The sequence below is a fragment of the Gobius niger genome (assembly GCF_951799975.1).
Source record: "Gobius niger genome assembly, chromosome: 20".
Taxonomy (NCBI): domain Eukaryota; kingdom Metazoa; phylum Chordata; class Actinopteri; order Gobiiformes; family Gobiidae; genus Gobius; species Gobius niger.
Window position 1 is genome coordinate 23783220 of NC_136871.1, and position 23930 is coordinate 23807149.

The 23930-nt window shown below is 42.3% G+C and overlaps 1 protein-coding gene across 3 annotated transcripts in view; it reads right to left on the minus strand.

Annotated features, from left to right (window-relative positions):
- Positions 1 to 23930, minus strand: part of cacna2d2a (calcium channel, voltage-dependent, alpha 2/delta subunit 2a) — a 180854-nt gene that overhangs the window by 78061 nt on the left and 78863 nt on the right. For all 3 annotated transcript variants that reach the window (XM_079579516.1, XM_079579515.1, XM_079579514.1), the window contains exon 4: positions 19942 to 20001. In XM_079579516.1, the coding sequence (XP_079435642.1) occupies positions 19942 to 20001 (60 nt within the window). The remainder of the gene's footprint in view (positions 1 to 19941; positions 20002 to 23930) is intronic.

A 23930-nucleotide genomic window follows, 5' to 3' on the forward strand; every position in this document is an offset into this window, starting at 1 on the left:
AACATTACATGGATGAGTGGGTCGGCAGGGGTTATTCTGGGTCACTCTGGAGGGGTGAGGCGGAGGGTCTGATTCCAAGTAATAGATGGGCTGGGTGATGGGCGGGTGGGTGCAGTAGAGCTAAAAATAGCATGTGACTCTGCAGAGAAAGAGATGGGAAGAGAGGGAGATAGAGAGAGAGAGAGGGATGGAGATGGAGCAACAGTGTGCCAAGGGAATTGATCAGGAGGCCAGTCCCGCTCAGATCGGCCCCACTCTTTTAGAGTGTCGTGACTGCCGCATTACAACACAATTCAGAGCTACTTGAGGTAAATAAACTAGTTTCTTATAGGTTATTCTCTAAATTATTTATGCGATGTACCCCTGATACTTGATCTTAAAGCAGTACTAAGTAACGTGTTTACCTTAATAAATCCTTTCCGTAGTCCCTGTGGGGGTAAAACAAGTGTTTATGGGATGATTGGAGGGTCTTTCATCTCCCCCTGGTGTCTCTGGACAGAAAACCATGTTTGCAACTTGACTGCCACCGGTCCGGAGCCACCAATACACACTAATGGAATCACGAAGAAGAAGCTAACATGCTAAATATTTCCATTTGGATGTACAGTAACCCTCTCTCCCTTCGCCTTTTCTGTCAGCGTAGTATTTACTCTCCAAGACAATTAATAAGTTAAAAAAATCGTAACTTGTAACGACACCTGCAGTTGCGCTTATGGCCTCTAGGGGGAAGAGTTACTTAGTACTGCTTTAAAACCTCAGCGTTATGAAAATCTAATTCTCTAAGTTAGTTCAAAAAGACCAAAAGATCCAGAAAAAAAAAACATAAAATATAGACTTTGAGTAATATGGTTGCGTAGGCTCTCAGTCATCTATGAGTTTTAATACAGAAAAAGCACTGTTCGTTCATTGGAATAAACAAACACTGAATTTTTTTTTTTACAATGCCAGCGTAAATGCTTTTGCTTGACCTCATGTTGACCGAGGCAGCAGGTCTGAGCAGGCTGCACTGACCCTGTCATGGCCCAGAGGTAACAGTGCCATCTGCTGTAGCCGTTCACGGGTCTCTACGGGACGAGGGCGCGGGTTAAACACACATCTGATACAGGCCGGACCTACAATTATCCGACAACCACCCCCAGCAAGCAGCGAGCCCCAAACACTGACCAAACAACTACTAACTAGGAGGTGGGGGAAAAATATGAAACTTCAGGTGAGAGATGTACAAAAAAAATTCCAACATCGCAGTTTTATCTTTCACTGGCATTTTTTTTTTTCTTCCGATGTTGCACTTTCAGAACTATTGTGGTTTTCCTTACATTACTTTGTTGCATTTCAATTTGATTCGTGGTTGATTGTGTGGCTCTAATTCTAATTTTTTTGTCTTGACTCCTCCTGTAATGAAGCAATTCGTATACATTCTGTAAGAGGAACAATTTGAGCACTGAAATGATGAAAAAAAGAAGAATAGGGGCTTACTCAGACATACATGAATGACGCAAAACACAGCTCTAGGCATGTTTTCAAGAAGGGAAAGCATCAGGGTTAAAAGTCCGTTTGCGAGGCCTTTCATGTCACGGCCTTAGCCTGTCCCGCAAACACAGCATGAGCCTGAAAAATTCCCCCTGACACAAAGAGCTATCAGTAAATTAAATCTATCATGCTGAGTGGAGCTACACTTCCCAGCAGGAGACAAGCGCTGGGGTCAGGTGATCATCTCCTATAACATCCATCTTTTAGCCCCGCCCTTCGCCGCGCTGCTATCTCGATCCGCCGCCTCCACACTCCTCCTCCTCCTCCTCCTGCTGCGACTTCTCACTGGCCTGTCTTATCTTCATCTCCCCCAATCTCTCTATTCGCGATACCAGTCCCCCTTCTCGCCAATTTCAGATTTCAACCACGGGCTTCTGGGTTAGAAGTTGCTATAGAAACCGCCTCTCTGCTCCAGATTACAATGTGACTTTGTCTCTGCAGCTGTTGCCAAGACCGAAAAATGTTGGACCAAAATGTGTCTGCTTGTTTTCCAGCGCTGACACACAGCAGCTTTTCATGGATTCCTGTCTTTTCCCGGCCATTCAAAAGATTGAACAGAGATGTTTATTGCTGGAAACAACCCCAATTTGACATGACTTAATGAATAGGGAATGCACTTGTTGCTCATGCTTCTTAAGATTCACAAGGGCATGAAAGCCTGTCTTAACTTTGTAACACAAAGGTTGAATTGTGTACGTTATCAAGCATGAAGCCTGCTAAAAGATCAAATATGAATTTGACATTCATTGATTGTAGAAATGCAAAGACACATCAAAAGTAGACTGAATATTTCCAGTATATTCAAGCAATTTCTGCAGCAATCACATGTTCAGAGAGGTTTCAAGTTTTGGACGCTTGTATTGGCTGTTGGTCTAGACCATCTTGTCATCGGTAAAGCAAAGCCAGACAGATTTAAAGTGCTGGCTCCATCTGCTTTCACTGTGAAACTGCAGAGGAAAACCATGACAAGAGAAAGTTAAACACAAACTTTACCATTTACAAAACACACAACAACAAGCTCGCTCTTAAAAGACGGAATTCTCAATAGATGAAATGTCTTTTTGTGCAACAAAGCAGATAAGACAAACTGGTAGAGCAGCTATGTTGTTGATGACAACAGCAAAAAAAATAGGATTCAAGTTTTGTCATTGCCAAAGAGAGAGCCATTCAAAGCATATCCCACAATCCTCCTGAAAACTCTTTGCAGAATGCCATACTAAACAATGATTAGCAAGGCTTACCAGACAACCTCCAATGAAGCAAGACAGACTTTTTCTCAGCAGGGTAAGTTGGGTCAGGAGTGATTCTCAGACCATGTGGGAAGTGCATGTTCTCCTCGGGTTATCTCCAGACCTTCCTGTTTCACCCATCAACTAAAAACATGCACAATGGGCCAATCCTACAGGTTTATGTAGCTGAAGATCTGAAGCTGTGTCCCCGGTAGGATTGTCAAAAAAATCAATTCCACGATACTAAATCGATACTAAAAGTGGTATCGAAGCTAGATATTCATTTGAGCAGGTATCGATACTTTCTGTGTTTCTCCTGTCCCTCCTGCTCGCTCCCAGAGTGCCGGAAGGAACTTGCTGTGCTACCATCAAAACTTAAATTAGAGCTAAAAAGTACTCACTTAAACCCTGAATGCAATTCTAAAATTAAATACATCCAGTGTCGAAGTCTAGGATCTGATTACTGGTGCAGTATCAGGCGGAAAGGAGCGTTTTTATAGAAACTGTAGAATTTGCGATTGTGGCTAACGTTAGCTTAGTTAGCAGCATCGAAATCGAGTTTGAAATTTCAGTATCGTGACAACACTAGTCCCAGGGCGCTGCACTGCGGTCGCTCACTGCTCGTACATGTGGCCTCTGCTGCTTAGAATTAAACATTAAACAATGTGGATTTTCTAAGCGGATAAAAGGGGGGACTATATTGTAAGGCGTAATAATAACAGTAGTTCGAAATCCGTGCAGTAATCTTCACTTTACTGTGCGGATGCCAAATTACTCCTGGTATTATTACGCCTTACAATATAGTTCCCCCTTTTATCCGCTTAGAAAATCCACATTGTTTAATTTTGTGTAATTATACTTTGTAGTGTAACACTTCACGTAACCATATTTAAATAGGGAAAACGTGGAAGAGCTTGGTAGCTTCTATCTTGACCAGTTTTGGAGCTATAGTGGAGAGAGGGAGAGGCTAAATGCTAACGCCGTCTGCGCTGTGTTTACGTGACTGAAGGCACGGGGGAAGATCAGACAGGTCCTAAAGAACTCGTCAAAGCTAAGGTAAGAACATATCTCAGTATGTAAAATTCTATTGCTTTAAAGGTCCGAAACCAGATTGTTTTTTTTTTACATTTACGCAGTCTGTTTTCTGCATTGTCTTTTAAACATATACAGTGAAACAATCATGTACAGGGCCTTCACTAACTTATTGAATACTTCCTGCGTCACTGCTGAATGATACAAAAATCTAACATGGCTTAGCAGACAACCTTCAACACAAAACCATTAACCTCAATCCTGCATTTCATCTGAACAAATAAGCCATTATGGAATGTGGCAGTGCTACGACCACACGCGATCACTGGGACCAAACCTTTTGAATTCTCATTTGGGCTCCCCTCTTCGCCGCGGCCGGCAGAGACAGGTTGACATTTGAGCGCGAGACGTGTGCTCCATCACGGGGCGGGGACACGTTAGGCTCATATCCATATCTTCTGTGGACACCTGCTAATGATTTTATAATTACACAACACACTGGCTGCCTCTGCCGCGCCCCTGGGTCCGCAATAACATCCGCACGCCATCTTTCAAAACTCTCCTCCCGTCTCCTCCGCGGCCCAATACCCCCGCAATCACTTCCAGCCCCGCTTTGCCTAATAGAAGCTGACATTATATCAAAAACAATAAAGGATTTCATTCAGTGCTCTTCATTAACCCGTGGACATGAGCCCGAAAGGTTTGCGCACACAATCTCCGACGTGCGGCAGCCGGCGCGCAGCGGAAATGGAGGAGGAATCGCGCTGGATTTGTTTTGGTGATATACCATTTTCTTATCTGCCCCGCTCCAATCGGGGCCCTTGTCTGAAACGATCTGTCCAAATGCCGCGGTTTAGTATCGCGCAGAAGGTCATCGTTTAGACAGGAGAAACCAAGATGCTTAGAAGAGATTTTTCAGCAGCACCGGGGAAATCAGAACACATTTTCCCTCTGCATATTATAGAAGTCAGCCCTCATTCTTAGATGCAGTTTTGATGTGATCGCATGAAATTATTGTAAAACCTGAATGCATTTCCCCCCAGTGTTTTCAATCCATGTGCAAAGCAAGAGATCATTACATGCACATTTTTGGAGAAACCAGACTGTTTTCCCGGTAAATGTTGGATTACGGCGATATCGCACGGGTCCATCAAGATTGAGAACGTTTAATTCCTGGTGTGAACGCACTGACGGCGAAGAGTAAAGGCGGGCCTGTGATCTGTAACATCGGGAGGATTAATCAAACATGGGAGATAATGGAGAGATCAGAAAAGCCTTTTACACTTTGATCCTGGGCGCACAGTCTGTCGAACACTGTGGTTCAGATGTGGAACGAATCGTAGTTCAATTAAAGATATGTTTTTGCACCGCTGCATGGACGGGGAGGAACTGTGCAACAGGAAACAGGCACATGTTTCACAACACATGTATCATCTGAAAGCTAAGAACCTCCAGAGTTCAGTCACTGAGCTAAAACTACTTAAGCCTGCACTAGCTCTAAAAGGTTTGGATGGGGGTCAGGTGCCGGAGACTGTGGAAGTTCAGGAGAGACAATGGATTTGGGGCACAATCTGCTTTCTGATTGGATTACTGTCCTCTTAACCCCCACTTTAACCATGTATATTTTCTCCAAATCGGCATTACCCAAATCTATAGCTTCTTGACTGGAGAGTTTTCAGCCTATGGATAGGGCTGTCACAATAATCGACTTATCGTTCAATAAATAACAGATAAACGATATATTTTTGGGCTCGATAATTATCGTCTGACATTTATGAGCATTTCCCTCCTATGTTTTCTTTGTAAAAAATGTGTTACATTATATTTCAGGTTTATTGCAGCTTGTGTGGTATTTTAGGATATGATGATGCACTTTTAAAACAAAGCTTTACTGTCATTTTTATGCCTGAGAGTTGACAGTATCCAGCATCGTTAGAGTCAATATTATCGTTTATCGCGATACTTTCCTGCCTCAATATATCGAACTTCAAATTTGTTATCGTGACAGGCCTACCTCTGGACACAATGTAGCACCTCATTTGAAAGCTAAGGCCTACAAGACTGAGCTAAGCTTCTTCCTTGTTTTTATTGTCACGTTTTAGTCATTTTTGTCACGTTTTCGTCACATTTTGTCACGTTTTCATCACATTTTGTCACGTTTTCGTCACATTTTGTCACGTATTCATTGCTTTCTTGTTGCGTTTTGGCCACATTTAGCTTTTTTTAGTGTGATACAGCTGTGAACATAACAAAATCAACAAAAACGTGACAACAAAACCGAGGAACGAGCTGGCCTGTAGGCTCTAAGCTCTCCAGTGCTCGGTTGAGGTCGGGGTTAAGCGGCACAGGAGAAAATTTAAATGAACAACTTGAGAAGAATACTTTTGTAAAAAACGAACATTCCAGTTTTTATCAGTAAAACCAATATCTATGAAAAATGTTTCTATCAGACCTGGAGACACAATCTTACTCACCCTGCCTTTAAAGCAACAGGACTACCTCATTCCTCCCACTTTTAAACCATGGAAGCAGGCGGCAAAAGCTTTGAATCAGACTCTTTCTTCAGTGTTTTCTTCAGAGTGTCTGTTCACAAATCGCTTACCATACATTCTGTAGTGGCAAAAGAAAAATAAGGTCATGTATTCCTAAGTTAGCTGTCCATCATGGCTCTATTTTTCAAGCAGTTCATTTTTTTCTTTTAATTGGCAGTTTAATGATACAGTACTAAATGACAGATCCAAGGTAATTATTTTTAGGTTATTATTATTGCATGAAGCCACATCTGCACAACACATATTTTCTCCAATAAAAGACAAATTAAGTTAATTTCTAATGAACATGACCAACACACGTTTCCATTTCACCTTCAAATCATTTATAATAATAACAGAAACACCTCCACAGCACATGAGACACTTCTTATTATTGCAGCCATTGAAATCCCCCAAGCTTGGGAAGTTAAACGCTTGTTGTACAATTTCCCAGTTTATCTCTTAGCGTTAACAGTGTCTCGTGGTGAAAATACGGCTATTGTCTCCGGTTGATTATTAAAACGTCTATTTTATAATGCCAACTCAATAAAGAATCATCTGCTAACTGCAAATTAAACTCTTGGCCTGGGAGAGACGTGCAAGTGAAACTCAAATGAAGGCGTGGTGCATAACAAGGCTGGAGTTTGTCTCTCTCTCTCTCTGCCTCTCTGGCACTCGCTGCTTCTTCTGCGGGCTTTTTAAATGCTGAGGGAGCTGCACCCAGCACAGAGCATGCAGATGTGGGTCTGTGTGCCAATAAACAAATGGGCCCCAGATTAGAGCGAGAGTACACAGAGCACATTCAGCAAAGTGAATAATGTTCTCTCTATCTCACCAGTGAGGGCTATGGGCTACACTTGAGACCAAGCACCAGGGTCTTTGTCTGTTCTATGACGGGAAATTTGACTTCAAAGACCGGCAAATGACCATCACCCCAATAAAAAAAAGTGGAAGCAAGTAGTGAAGCAGATATTTACTTCATAAAAACGTGTGGGCTAAGTAGCAGAGTGGTTTGTCAATCATATGACACAGTATAAACAAATTAGGGATGCACCCAATCAGATACTGGTATTGGATATCCGAGCTGATACTGGGAACAATGCGATATCGGGTATCGGCGACAAAGATCTGATACTGAACCGATACTAGTTTTGGCTTTCAATGCCTTGAAAACACAGCTTTTACCACCAAGTGAATATGGGCATGCTGTAAATCATTGCAAAGGTAAGAACTTGGAGAATTCAATGACTGAGTTAATTTTAACCTTCACAAATGTGTTTTTGGTAGTCGAGCAAAATACCGTGGTTAGCATTAGCATGCTAGTGCTACTGTTTGCATGCCAATGATAACAAAACTAATCAAGGCTGGGTCAGAAACTATGATAGAAATACCTAAAGCAGCCAAATAAAATAAAATGGGTCACTACTGAAGCCAAGAAATAACCGCTCTAACATATTTGTAATGATCAGATCACTTAATGTGAGTTGTTTGTATTAATGTTATGTGCCTGTCATATAACAAAGGATAATTAGTGTAGAAAAGTCACCCTTGTTAAATGTTTATCCAAGGGTTTATCAATAGATATAATTGATCTGTAACATGACAATAAAATAGGACTTAATTGATCTTAAAATGGAGAAAAGTGTCAATTAAATTTTTCACTCAGACAAAGCCACTTTTAAGAAAGTCTTTAGGTATGGGTAAATGTCGGATATCAGCAGAACCCCAGTGTCGGTATTGGTATTAAAAGGGCTGGATCGGTGCATCTCTAAAACAAATACTGTAGCTAGGTAGGCCTGACCCACCCTAGCGGGAAATCTGAAGATGGATCCAGGTGATGTGCTGCCCCCCACAGCCCCTGACATTTACCCCCGTGGCACAGAGGACAAATTACCCTTAACCCAGACAACCCCACCGGCTCCTCGCCTTTATGGCATTTACAGGCGAAATGGGAATAACTGGCCAAGATAAATCCGTATCTTAAAGACACTTAAGCCACTACAGTCAGCCACGATATCGTCAAGACTGAGGACAGTGACAGTCGATGTTGCTATAAGTGCTTGATAGTAAACACGTAGCATGTTACTGATTCTCTCCCCCACCTTTACAGCACTGTCGGCTTCTTTCATTGGCCGATGCGTCCCTTTAGTGCAGGCAGTAAAAGCAGCCTGTGAATATTCCCATCCCGTGATAAGGGTACATGGCTTTTGTCCTGCTGCACTCTGGGTGATGCTGCTCCCTATTGTTAGCTGACAGGGCTCCGTTGAGGGGCAGGTTCTAGCGCCGATAGCATCACTGTATTGCATGGACACAGCGGTAGATAAAGAGCCAATCCAACATGACACAGGCATGCACACGCCTCCCAGACCAGGCCTACGTCTGATCATCACGGCGGGAACAGGAAAGAGGTGCTATAATGCCAAATCAAGACAAATAAGATAAACAGTCCATGGCAATTCAGAGCTATCTGCACTTCCCAGTGATTTGACAGTGCAAATTGGATAAAAATCCAGGTTTAGTGGGTTCAGTATTTCTGAAGACACTGCTCAGCCAACTCTTTTCTTCCACAAATGTCTGCAAACACAATATACTCAAAGAGGGTAAATGGATTTTACTCTACTATATAAAACATAGGTACAGTATAGACCCAGCTTGACAATAAAAAGAGCATTTGCTGTCAGAACTATCACCAAGATACAAATCCTTCTTGCAAAACCACACCCATTTGGACGAAATGCTGACAATCGAGCGAGTCCCCCATACATCTTGTTGCATCTCCTCTGCCCCGCCTGTCCTTGCGGCCCTCTCCTCCGACCAGCTTTAGGCGGCCGCTATCATTTGAATGTTCAGCTCATTGTGGTAGACAGCAAGGCATCTGATAGGAATGATTACAGGCTTGGAAATAACAGGTTTCCTCTGGCCGGCGCTGATTGTTGATTGAACACTCTCAGTCTGCCTGTAAAGAGGGCCGGCTGACTTCTCACGGACTAACCCTGGTGAAATGGCAGAAAGGCACCAGTAAAAAAAGGCTAGCTTTAGCATAGAACCTAGGAAATCCGTTTTCTAAATGCTCCAATTGGGATTTTGGACACCTTAGCCTGCGGATATTTTACAGTAGTCGATGACGTAAGGCAAAGTCCGACAAATGCAGTAGTGTAGCTGGTCCTGTTCCATTACATTATATTATATTTGGGGGAATTTTAAAACTGTTCCTGAGCAAAAGCTTTGCACGTCACTGCTCAACAGATATCACATACAATTTGGGTTATCCTCCAAATAAAAATTCCATGCCAGCTGCCCACGTGTTGAAATGGAAAATCGCTCTACTGTGTGTCTTGGGCGGATTTCGCTCGCTATTGATTCTCATCTTCAGTCAGGCGGGGAGATCGATTAGCAGGATTTAGACATGGTGCCCAATTTCTCCAATACACTTTTCTTGGCCGGCATTACAGATTCTCTTTGGGGACTAAACAATTACTGAACTGTTTAACTTTCTTATCTCGGCTTTTCTGATTAGGCACTCGAACACATCTTTTGAGTCTAGTGTCTTGTAATCTTTTGGAGCAGCATGCGATTTTGAAAGTGAAGGGGGAAAAAAACACCATTTCTACATTGGAGAGAGGCTACTTACACAAATTACACTGGCCAGCAATCAAGAACCGGCCAAAGTGCTGGCTCACCGGGCAGTCTGATCAAAGCCGGCGTGTGTACTGAAGAGGGAGCGCCCCAAAGAAATACAGTAGCGGCGAGGGAATTAGAGAGGGAAAAATAGGCTACAAGGCTCGCACTGAAAATGGGAGTTTAAAACCGAACAATTGATTGAAAGGCAGGACTAATTAGTTAAGCACGGATTAATCTTCTTGAACTTGCCGCCGTTCATTCATTCGTTGCGTTTTTTGTGGCCGGGGAGCAGCACACGACTTTCAGACACAATTGCACCGACGGAATTTGCATTTTCGTGCCAGACGGTATTCAGGCGAGTCTGGAGAGCTAAAGCATGTCTTGTTTGCGAGAAGACTGGAGAGCAAAAGAGTTCCACGTGATGATAAGAGAAGTTTTTTGTTCAGGCCAAGTTTTTATTTTATTTATTTATAGCTTTTAGGATTTAAAAATAAAACACATTATTAACACGGTTACAATAAAACAGATTATTAAACTAGATAAGGCACATTTTACACATGTGAACACCTTTGGGCCGATTTGAGCCACTGTTTAAGCCTCTGGTAAAGATGGTGACGTTGGTCTGCAGTTTCAGAGCCGTAGGGAGAGAGTTCCACAGTGTAGCCCCTCTGAAGGAGAAACTCGCCTGTCCAAAAGATTTTCTAAATTTTGTTAGCACGCAATCCCCATTAACTGAGGCTCTGGTGGAAGGTCTGAGAGAGCCCTGACACCTCACCATGAGGCCAGAGAACAGAGAGTGACACACAATTGTTCAGACATTTAAAAGTCAATTTCAGTATACTAAAATTTACAAAGTTTTCAAAAGTAAAAAGCTTGTGCTTTTGTATGATATCACAATGATGCCTCTCAAAGGTTTCTTGTCAAATATATTAATTGCCTGTTTATACAGAGAAGAGACTGGTTTCAGAGTGGACGTTTGTGACCATGCTGTAATGCAGTATGACAAATGTGAAAAAAACCATTGCATGCATATACAATAGAGCCGCGTGGTGTGATAATTCTCTTCTTATAAAACGAAAACAGTTCAGATTTGATTTCACTTTCCTGCAGACGTTAGTGACTTGACTTTGAAACTTTAGGGGCCAGATCTTGTGGCGGCGCACGGGGCGGTGCAGGCTCTTGGCGAATTATTTTCCGAGTGAACGCGAAGCAAAACAAAAGCACATGTTCACCCCCCCCACTCCCACACAGCCACTCTCCTGGACGTGGAGACGATCTGGTTGGAGGAAAATGTGTGTCTCAACCCACTTAAATGCGCCAAGTCTGGAGTGGCAAGATCACAAAGTGCGCTCCTACTGAGCGCAAAATGTCACACTATCGTCTCCGTTTTGATGCACAAGATCGGGCCCTAGGTGTTTATCTAAGATTATGCCCAAGTATTTTGTTTCATGAACCTCCTGAATGGGTTCATGTTCTAACTGAACATGAACCCATGTTCAGTTAGCAACAAAGTAAGCAACAATGTGTAAATCTCAGTCAGATGGAGGATTTAGTGATTTATACAGTATATATTGCAGCCCAGGTGAAGAATGGTAATGACTAATTGCTAAACTACGTGTAGCCTTCAAAGTACAAATCACTTACTCTTTCCACTGTGAAGATCTGCACTAAGAAATTACAAGATAATCGGATATTTTGGCTGCTGATTTGAAAAGCGCTCCCCGACCTTTGTGGGAGTCTTAAGGCAACACATTCTTCGTTTTTACGGGCGTCAGATACATTTGATCCAATGCATGTCTGTCTAAATTGTACCCTATGGACGAATTTCCCTTCACGTCGTTTTTGCGTCTCAACCAGATGGAAGTCCATTCAGTCCCAGGATTCTGCGATAGCGCGCAGTTTATGACTTCCATTACCGAGTAGGTATTCTATGAGCGCTCAGCCTCAGGAAACTCGGGGAAGGGGAGGAAATCGGCACAATAAAATAGATGCCGTTTATTTGTGATTATACAATGTGGCTATGCTTATCAGAGTTTGAAATAAGTACTGTGCATTTGAAAAGAGCTCATATCCAGCTCTGCCAAGGAGATACTCTGGAATGTGGATGCTGCTGACACTGTTTGCTGCATCCATTTTCTGTTTTCTATAGAAACCAGTAACTAAGCTGTGGAGTGGTGGTGCTATCAGAGCAATACTCATCAAACTAACCAATATGTGCATGGATTTCCTATCTATAAGGTAGGGATATTATATACAATTGTGCACAGTCTTCTTCATGAGTTTTATGCTGCCTCTTCCGAACAAAGATCTGCTTAATTCATTTGAAATAAAGTCACACAGGTTGCTTTTTAATGAGCACCAGTGGCTTGGAGTATCCAAAAAACTCCAGTCAAAAAAAAAAAAAGATGACATATTATGAAAATAACTTTAACAGAGCCAATTCTCCTCTCTCTCATCTCCCCCGCCTCCTCTCTCTTTGGAGAGTTTGTCCAAGACAGCTCTCATAAGTGTAATGTATTCTGTGGCTAATGGAGCTGGTCGCTGCGAGGGCCCGGCTCCTGAGTCGTCACAATCACTCCCTCATTCCCTCTGGAGGACCAATTATCTCAGACAGGGGCATTATCAACGCCACCCTGGCTGGTCATGTGAGCAAACCAGCCAATCACAGCTCAAAAGCAGGACACTGTGGGTGAACTATACAGTATAGTTAAGAGCAATGGAGACGCATAACTTAAAGAGCCTTTTTATAGACTTTTGAGGATATGTCGAGCTATTGAAAAAGCAAAAAGTATTTTCTTCTCCTTTTTTTTTAAACCTCAGAGGTAAAGTAGATATCAGTCGTAGAAGTAGGGAGGTAGTTGCTGTGCGTGTAGTGGTGTACTAGGAGAGAGAGATTCAGAGAAGATATACACTGGTCCCTCGCTATAACGTGGCTCACCTTCTGCGGCCTTAATCGCGGATTTATTTTTAGTATATGCATTGCATGCTTTTTTACAGCATATGAACGCCATACGCACATTACTTCTGTGTCCTGAATGGCTAGTCGTAGAGTGAGCCTCCTCTCACAGCAGAGAGGATCTCTGTGGACCGTCAACACATCAGCAAACACCACAGTCACAGGCCGAGCATGAGCAGGTCTGACTCCGCGTTTACTTTCTTGGCACTTTTCCGCGAAACTAAACACCACTAGCATGTGGCGCTCGCCTCAGCTAAACACTCGTATTCTGAAGCCTCAAACTGCTACGATAAAACTTTGGTCGTAGCTACAATTGTCTCTTAGTTTGAACAAGTGCACAGCGGAGAAGAGAGCAGCTCACAATGTCAACCATCCCCGCGTCTGTAATCTCACATCTAAAAGTCTTATTACACAAAAATAATCACAGTGACACCAGGCATAATGGAGAACCTGTGTGGACTGGTGAGAACAGTGTATAAAGTGTGTGGTGAGGGGTTTCACAGCCTTAAAACACATATAATAGTTAATAAAATAAAGCTGACTACTTCGCAGATTTCGTTTATTGCGGGTTATTTTTAGAATGTAACCCCGCAGTAAACGAGGGACCATTGTAGTGGCATATGTAGGATTAAGTACAATTGCTGGAGTAAATCATCTGTTAATGGTACACTGGTTATTTTTTACTTCTTAAGCACTATCATGCCATTACTTGACAACAATCCCACCTTGTCACATTTGCACATGTTAAATGGTGGTCACATGGTTTGACGTGTCTTGTGCATGTATCTGAGAGCAGCTGAAGAAGCAGCGACGCAGACAGTGTTGTCCTATGATGAAAGGCCTGATTGATTAGACAGTGATGATTGCAGTAAATGGGCTGGAAGATGGCTCTATCTCCAGTTTCCCAATTTCTCTGTCGCTTATACCTTCCTCGCCTCCTGTCTTTGTCGCCCTCTCTCCTTGGTTTCATCATAGCAACCCATCCACGGAGTGCCTCTCTCCCCTAATAGCACAGCTATTAGCACTAATGCATTTCAAACATACAGCAGCTGCCACATCACAATCAGAGTGAAAGTACAAGCCTTCTACAATCTCACCCTTTTCTTTCTTTTTCAGACAATTTTGAGGTTGCAATGGCGCTGCTCTTGGCGTGAGCCCTCCTGTCACAGCCTCCTATCTGTTTAACATCATTGGTAAAAGAACGGATAAACACAAGTTTAACTAACTGAAGTACTGGTGATGCCAGGGTCTTAAGGCATTTAAACGTTAAGCTTTCGGTCTAATATTACATGTTCTCTCGAGTAGGGGAAAGCTGCAGACCCGGAGCCGAGGCAGATCCACCAAGAAGAGAATCCACCGGGATAGTCTAGTGCACCCCCTGCTGGATGAGACCGATCTAGTTGATCTAGACCAGGGGTTCCCAACTGGCGGCCCTGGGTCCAGATCCGGACCTCCAGAGGCTTTAGTCTGGACCCCAAAGCCTTTTCATCCTCTCAATATACGAATATCTAAGGCTGAATTAACAATTTTCTGAACAATTGTAATAACATTTAAATAAGATAAAACGTAATGGCAAAATTATTGATGAATTAATCAGTTCTGCTATGTAATTAGTCAACCTTTTAAGAGATACTGGACATACGCTCTTAAAAGGTTGACTAATCACAAACTAGTCACAAAAGTAAAGTTTCGAGCTGATTTAGTTGGACACCCCAATCTAGACTCAACGTTTAGGAAAAATGCTTCTGTTGATTGATAAATACATAAAGACATAAGTTCAAACAGCATAGGAATTGCTTGTGTTTTTTTCCCTAAACAACCCTAACCTAACCTTAACCCTAATCTTATCCTAACCCTAATCCTAACAACCCAAACATTAACCCTCACAATAATTGTAAAACATAAAATATTAAGAAACAATAACACTGTGGATGCGATCCTACCACAGATGGCGCACTATCGCGGCGAATCCGCCTCACCTTCGTGGATCTGCCTCAGCTCTAGGCCTGCAGCTTTCTATTATTGGTTTTCTCAACAAAACAGATCAAAAGATTTAGCTCTGGGTCCTTCACCATTTGATTGCAGGCCCGGTTCTGAAGGGGTGCGCTGCAATCTTATTTTAGAATGTTTTAGTTCAAGACTCAAAACTAGTCGTTATTTCAAAAGTTGTTTAGGTCACTAAACTTGTCAAAAACAGCTACCAAACGTTCCCTTCTTTTAGCACGTTTTTCTAGCTACAAAATTAGACTTTACATGTAACATAATCACGGTCACTTTTTAGGAACAGAGATAAAAAGCCCAAATGTGTGGTGCTCTCATACAGCGCATATGTCATTTGATGTGAAACAGTGTACGCTGCCACAGCTACTTCCTCCAAAAATGTAGAACAAGACCTCAGATTTTGCCAGCGCACGACTGCCGCTAACACAATAGTCACAGAGGAGCGGGCATTTGACCTTGAGAAATCAGAATCAATCCAGCACTTTAGCGTCCATTTCACACACCATTACATTCCAATGGATTTAAAACCCTCGCCGGCCATCACTGCGGTTGTTGCCATTACCGGCACTTTTAGACATCCACACCGTTTGGCCGGCGAACGCTCTCAAAAAAGCTAAGGGGGCGGGCGGGGGGGGGCATGCTTTGAGTGTCTGTGTGTGTCAAAAAAAGCGCAGAGGAGGAAGAAGCTTGGAGGACTTCTTGGATGCGGTGACAGCTGTTGCGGCAGCTGCTGAGAGGACCAGGCGTATCATTGACTTTCTGTGATGCTTCGGAGGGGAGCAGATGGGCTGGGCCAGGTACCAGTCTGCAGTTAATGAACATATACAAATAAATACCCAAGCACCCCCCAAATACAAATATGCACGGAGCAGCGCTTAACCCCACAGTAGAGGACACGCGGACTACATCTTGGGAAACGATGCAGTATTTTTCTTGTACTCAATGAATATTTAAAGGAACAGGCCACCGTTTTTACATACTGTGATATGTTCTTACCTGAGCTTAACTTCACCCCGTTTGGAGCCATAGGAATATACTGGGAGAGGCCAAATGCTAGCAACAACTTTGGTCGTTTTGCCTGACTGAGGGCACACAGTTCTTCCATACTGTGATATGTTCTTACCTGAGCTTAGACGAGTTGATACGTACCTGCTGGTCTTTGTGCCCGTGGAAGAGCGTGGTCGCTTCCAACTTCACCCCCGTTTGGAGCCATAGGAATACATTCGGAGAGGCTAAATGCTGACAACATTTTTGGTCGCTTTGCGTGACTGAGGGCACACACAAAGACCAGACAGGTACACATCAACTCGTCTAAGCTCAGGCAAGAACATATTTCAGTATGGAAAAATGGTGGCCTGTTCCTTTAATTGTGGTCTGTGTTGTGTTAATTGTAGCATTAACTAGTAGTTTTTTAGTACTCATAAAAATGACCAGTCAGTAGGCTACAGGTAAACTATCTATAGATTGACTTCAGTAAAATCGTGTACAGTGTTTAAGTAATAGTACGCAACAGCCAAACTGATGCAGTGGTAACGGTGGAACATTTACTTTAATGTACTTTATATTTTAAAAATACAAACACAATGTAGGTAAGGGCTGAATGCGCCCTTACTGTTGTTAAAAAGGCACGTACTGTATATGGGTTGCCTTAAAGCAGACATTATGCAAATTCTACTTTTTTGAGCTTTAATCCATGTTTAACGTGATTTCAACATCAAAGACCTACCTTGAGTAGTATTTTATTACATTCATGCAGTTTTGAGTAATCCTTGCTAGAGCTGGGTACCGTTAATCCTGATACCTCTACTTTAACAATACATGGTTGGTTTAACTGGTTTAGTATTAGTCCTGGTTTAGACCTGGCTCAGACCTGCCCAGCATTCCTTCAACAGTTTTTTTGTTGTTGTTGCATGCATTGTGCTGCAGCATGGCTAATTATCTGTGTGCACATTTAAAAGATATAATTACGTCCGCTTGCTCTTTTTTTTAACTAATTTCCCTCCAGAAACAGACATGCCTGTGCGTTTATGTTGCTTTTTAAATCCACTGTGGGTCATGAATTGACGCTGGTAGGGAACAAAGTACCAAGACTGTTTTTTTTTTTTTCTGTTCAATTTAGCTGTTTCTTCTTCTATGGTGTCGGCCCTTTGTTCTGTACTTCCTGGATACAATGAAGCCCAAAACTGTTGTGCATTGTTTTAAAGCCCATAGTGCAACATTAAATCTGAGCCGTTCTTGTCAAAGTGTGTTTTTTATCACGCCGTGCTGAAGCTGTAAACCACGCCATGAATTGAAAATGGAAGTTACTCTACAGCTGCCAGCAGGAGGAGCCCTAAACAAAGTCTTCACCAGATCTAGTGCCTGTATCAATTTGTTACAAAACGTGAAATATCAACATGTTTTTAAATCTTTTATTAAGCCCCGTATGCAATTGTCAACTTGACGCCACCTACAAATACAATATATGGAAACATGTGATTCCTCTGAAAGCTAAGAACCTCTAACCTTCAAACATTGAGCTTAAAATTCTGGAGGCTGCACCTGCACTAATTGTGGCATTGAGAGAGAGAGTCCCTAAATGTTCATTTGAACATTTAGGAACATTTAGGAACATTAAGGACGCGGCAACCCTAAGTGTGGGGCTGATCCTGCTTTCTGACTAGGAAAAGTGTTCGGAACCTCAAAACGAACTTTAACATCATGTAAAATGTTTTTTTTTTGTAATCGTGACTACACCAACACTACAAATCGGCAAAACCAATATTTGATATGAACACTGGAGTTCATGAAATACAGTATATTATATAATACATTAGCTTTTCTACAAGCCTTTGCTCCACTAACAAACATGCAGCCTTTATTCAGTACAATACTCCAGCTGCTGGTTTAAAATGCAGCACATTTCTTCTAATATGCCCACAGAGCATGCTCCCTAATCTAATTAGTGTGTCAGTCAGCGCGCTGCTCATCCAGAGAAAAATTAACAAAAATCTACAACGGCAAAAATCTTCTTCAAGGCATGTGGCGTATCTCCCTCCCCTCTCCTCCTCCTCCCACCTCTTTCAAGATGTTTTTAATGGTTTCAAAGTCGCCCCTGCCGAGATTCATTACCTGAACTAATTATAAAGGCAAATGAAATCAGCTCCAATACATTATTAATAGGAGCCAGACATTAGAATTCATTTCCAGTATTTGCCACAATATCATATAGTTCCCGCGAGTTTTCTTTGCTTGATTGAAAACACGTCCAGATAAGGAAATGTATATGAGGGAGCGAGATAGGAGAGATAAGCTGTTGGAATGAAATAAATGATGAATCGGAAAGGGGAACGTACGGTAGATGGACTTCGCTTCGTTTCAAAGAGCTGGCTTTTCCACTTGACGAAGTATTGACGGCATATTGGATTCTGTGACTTAAACATAAACAGGTGTGTGTGGTTACTGTACCCAGGACTTTCTGGATGAATGGATGGCACAACCGATCGAGAAGCACATTCCCAGCCTCAATTCAGTGACAAAACATTATGACCAGTGGTGCTTCTGAAACAGGGTGGGGTAGCGTGTGACTGTCGAAGGGGAGATCCTCCAGAGGTCTCAGAAAGTCGTTTTTCCTTCCACCGCTTTGAGCTTTTGTCAGATTTGCTTTTGCATATCCGTACGCAAGTCAAGTCAACTCTTGCTTTAGACCTGGGCGTGTCCAGATATAGGTTTGAGTCAAAAGATAGTACGTGGAAAGCATGAGACTTAATGTGACAAGTGGTTCTAGTGTCTCTAAAACTGCTGCTCTTGTGCAGTGTTCATGGTCTGCGAAGGTCATAAACTAAAAGTGGAAGAAAATGGGGTGATGTGGCAACAGGTGTGAGGCTGTAGTAGGCAGGTGTTCATTTATCCTGATCCGAGTATCCATGGGTCTCCAGCACGGGAAAAAAATGAGGACAGCCGCCAAAGCAATTAACAAATCACAACAAAATATCCAAGCTTTTGAACTGTGTGGAGACCAGAACAGGGAAAATGAATTCAGCGGAAATCCATGGATAGGTAGATCAGGACATACGCGGGAACGGGGGGAGGGGGGTGCACCGCTGGCCACGGCACAGCAAGAGCTTCAGTGTGTAAGCAGCCATGAATAAAAATGGACTTTGCAGCAAAGTAGGCTTCATAATTATTCGTTTTGAATCAGTTAAAGCCTTTTCTCAAATATACCCCAGGAGGCGCGGGGTTAAAAATCCATTTGTGGGAAGTGTACCATGACAGCGAGCCCGTCTCCCGGGAGACAGAGGAGGATAGGACAGCCGAGACTTGTCTATTGGGGGCTATATATACCAACGTGTGTGTGTGTTTGTGCGTGTGTGTGTGTGTGCGTGTGTGTGTGTCTGCAACATTGGTATGCATGCGAGTTCGCCAAGCATTTGAGTGTTAGCAAATTTGGCAGTCAGTGAAGCATGAGAAGTCACAAACACACAGACAAACTCACAGTGATACCATTTCTCCTGTTTGAGATTTCAAGAGCGGATGTACACTTGTTCTAAAGGTCACATGTGGAGAGATGTAATGCTCAAGTCGCTGGGGCGCGGAGCCAACGGGACAAGAGCTGCTGAAGAATGCAGAGTGTGTCCCCAAAACGTCCCTAATGCAGAGGTGGAGCAAATGTGGATTTTTAAACAGCTAAAGTAAGTGATTTATCAACTATTTTATTGGCAAGAATCTATAGTGTATATAATAGAACATACCTGAAGGAGTTGAAATAAGTAGCTCCACATTTTCCTCTACTAGACATTCAGACGTACTGTAGTGAAAAGTATTTTGAGGGCTGCTCCCACCTCTGCCCTTGTACTGCGCACACACGCCTAGAGTATGTGTGAAACTATTACTAAAACATATTTAAACAGGGGGTGGGGGGGCAGGACAAGGGAGTTCAGATGTAAATGAAGGGATGAGGGGGAGAAGAGACCGGTGCCCTGGGGGAGGGAAAGGCACAGAAAAAAAGGACCAACAGGTTTGTGCTCCTGAAGACAGACAGAAGTTTGGAGTGTGATTTTACCGTCACGCCGTCCTGCCACTCGTGCTCCTTCTGCAGCTGCTCCGCCTCCCGGGCCAATTTCTACAAAAAAAAGAGAGGAAAAACAACAGGGTGAGTGTCGGGGAGTCGATATGGGAATTGATCTGGGGGCATAAGATCTCCGGGAAATGTCAGTAAATCGCTGGAATGTCATTCAAAACACTTTAAGTTGAAGTTCCTTTTTGTCCATAATGGAGTAAGTCGTATTTTCCCCCCATATTGTAACAGTAGCAATTTGCAAAAAAAAAAGAGTGTACTGCTACGTGCTGCCTGCCTTTGAAATCGTGTGTGAGCTAGAAACAAGCTAAGGCTGCGGTTAACAGTTTAAATTCATTTTTCTGTATATAGACTGAGAATCAGTGAATATACAGCTACAGCAGCTTTGAGTGTGTTTCATGCTCATACTTGGACTATTATTTTCAGAGGTATGATGAGTACACTTGGTGATCTTCCACCCTTATGACGGAAAACAGCACTTACGTTTTCGAAAGTATACCTTATCCGACGTGCCATATAAAAGTGATTCAGAGTGTAACTTTGAGCTCAAAGCGTAAGTGATGACTCAGATAATGGTACATGGCAATATTTCCATGAGCTTAAGTCCTGAAGGAGCTCAAATTCAGACTGGAACGACCAAATTCTGAGAAGTTACATTCAAGGCAATCGATATTAAAATAAATCACCATTAAAAATAAGCCAACTTTAATATGATCAGAGGCATTTTTTATAATAGACAAAGTGACAAGAATACAATAAAAAACTAGAACTAGAGATACTGCTCGCAATATATATAAAAAAATGATGGTTTGAAAAAATTGCTTCATTCATTGTAGCGATCAAGAAAGTCCCAAAAATATGGAGACAGTCAATCACCAAACTCCTCTCATGCCTCATAAATATTCGATCAACCACTTTGTGCAGGCTGAAGGGGCTAAGAACTGCAACTAACTTTTTACAGGCTCTTGGGGGGGGGATTGTTTTCTTATTCCAGTCAAACACGCTCAACCATGAAGTCCAAAGGCTCCTAATGTCTATCCCACTATAGGCCCGTGCTGAGGGCTTTATGAATTTGTGCCAAGCCAATGAAACGTGTCCAGTGCCATGGGAGTACTTTTATCTGCCCAAAACACCCTCATTTCATGAACTGTAATTCTCATATAAGCAAAGCCGCTCCGTTGCTAAAGAAGTAAGCTCCGCCCACTCAGCGGTACTCCACAACTCAATGGCTTACCTCAACCAGAAGTTTTATAGACACAGATCCTCGCCTGAAAATTGACAGTACTAGACTATATGCACTGACCATTTGGAATACAGTTTTAAAGCAGAACTAAGTAACTCATGCCTCTAGAGGCCATAAGCGCCACTGCAGGTGTCCTGGCATGTTGCGTTTTTTTACTCATTCATTGTCCGTGAGAGTAAATATTAAGCTGACAGAAAAGACAAAGGGACAGAGGGATATTGTGCATCCAATTACACAATGGAGATGTTTTTTTTCACTCAAACTTGGCTGTAAACACTGTTTAAGTGGCGCTAGCTCACAGTTAGCTTTGCCTGTTAGCTTCTTCTTCGTGATTCCATTAGTGTGTATTGGTGGCTCCGACCCGGTGCAGGCAAAGTTGCAAAATTGTGGTTTTCTGGCCAGAGACACCGGGAGGAGATGAAAGACCCCCCAAACATCCCATCAACACTTGTATCATCCCCAGAGGGAATACGGAAAGGATTTCTTAAGGTAAACAAGTTACTCAGTACTGCGTTAATGGTAGTAAGAGAGGCTAAAGCCTTTATTCAGTAGAAGTTCATTTAGATGGTAAAGAGGTTACAAAAGTATCTAAATCGTGTTCAAACATGAAACCAACAACGCTCCCACATACTTGTCTCACCTTCATTTTTGATCAGCAAAGAATATAAAAAAAATACACAGAGGGCCGTTAAAAATGACTGCTTGTAAAAACTAAAAATATGTTTGTTTTGTTTCTGCCCTGATAGTAAAGGGAATATTCTAAAAACACAACACCAGTTCAAATAAATCCTACAGTGTTTTTTTTTTCATTGTCAGACTTGCCCTTTAAAGCTAAACCCTTGGCTCTGTTATCTCCACAAGCTTAATCTTTAAGTAAAAATCACTACTATAAACCCCCATTCTATCTGTCCCTCAGTACTATTTCCCTGTTCATATTTTCTCCCTCGCTCTCACTCTCTTTCTATGGACCGTATCTCATCCCCAGCAGCTCCGCGCTGTCTTCCTATAAAAGCCATGCGTCTTCATGTGTCTCTCGCGCTTGTTGTGTTGGACTCAGATAGATGGCCAATGCAAACAGTCGGTGAATCAGTTTGAGGGATGCGCTACGGTGGGGGCAGGGATATATCATCTCTGCTGGTGGTGGCTGGGACCCAAGCGGCTTAGTGCACTGGATGAGCGTATAGTGAGATCAGCGCAGTACAGCACTGATAAGCCCACACGAATAACACTACAGTCAGAACACTGGCTCGAGCTGGAATATGAAGCAAACGCAGATTTGCTCCCACTTAGCAAAGGTTGCAGTTGTTTAGGTAAAACAATGCCCTCAGCACTCAATGTCTAAAACAACAGAACCCTGCGCAGTAACACTGTCAAACTGCAAAAAAGTGTTTATTATGAAGAAAACGTTTTGATCTTTATGTGCTGAAGTTTGCATGTCAGCTTTCTTTCAAATGCTAATGCTTTAGATCGGGCACTGGGTCATGTCTTAACATAGTGCCATGTTAAGTTTTGACAGTTAAAAACATATCCTCAAAAGCTGGAAATACCTTCCCATTCACAAAACAAAGCTGCTCAACTCTGCAAGCACAAAGGCAGAGAAGCAGATATAGATTAGAACCTAAGTAACCTTGGCACAGCAGGCATCATGCTGGGAGGTCAAGAAGCACAATACTGTAGTGTACACTGGACAAGAATGGCAGGGTGAGGTGTTCTTCTATTGAGGGTTGTAGTAGCATTATGTAATGAAGTGCTGCACAGGAGCAAGTGAAACAGACAGTGGGTAGAGCGGGCTGTGGGGGCTGTGGAGTAAGGCGGAAGAGTAGGAGGTGGGTGACAGAGCAGCAAAACACAACACAACAAACACAACATTTACTGCGACTGTATGAAAGACACCACAAAGTAGCAAAGGAAGGTTACACAAGACTTATTTGTACCGGTCGCAAACCTAGCTAAATCTTCAATCTTAAAGCAATTAAGGCAAGACACTGCAGGTGAATAGGGAAAAAATGTATATTTACAGATATCAATTTGAAACTGTTGCTGTCGATCACTGGCATAAATGTGAGGGAAAAAAATACAATGCAAGTTTTCTGTCATTTTATCTTTTCATATAAGAACAAGGTGTTTTATGCCTAAAAATGCCCCAAATTTCCCATCTTTTCGGCGACGAAATCTGAATAATGGATTGAGCTACATTCAAATTTATGGTTTATTTTTATTGATAAATGAGTTACCAAGACTTTTTCAGAGGGGATTTTAGGATTTCTTGTTTAATTTAAAAAAAAAAAAAAAAAATTGTGAAAAATTTGTAAAAAGGTAATTTTCGCCATATTTTTTGACATTCAAAACTCAATAAATGGGGCTTTAGGGATTAGATAATAAAAAATCCCTCCAAAAAAATCTTCCAAATATTGTTCAGTCCAAGGCTGGAAAATTTGAAGTCTTTAGGTCCGACTGACGTGGACATAGTGTCGCCACAATGACAGAAAAATGTGTTTTGAGAAAAAGGCTCTTGAAATTGCATTCTCCCATATAAGTCTATGGGGGAACATTGAATCAGCGCAATATTTAAACATGTTATTGTGAAAATTAGGCATATTTTCTGTTTCCGGGTGAAAGCTTGTATGTTCAGAGACCAATTTGGCCCAAAACCTGAAAACTGAAAAAATTGAGTTTTGCCTGTAGTGTCTCCCCTTAAAAGGTCTGAAGGAACTACTATTGCCAAGAACCT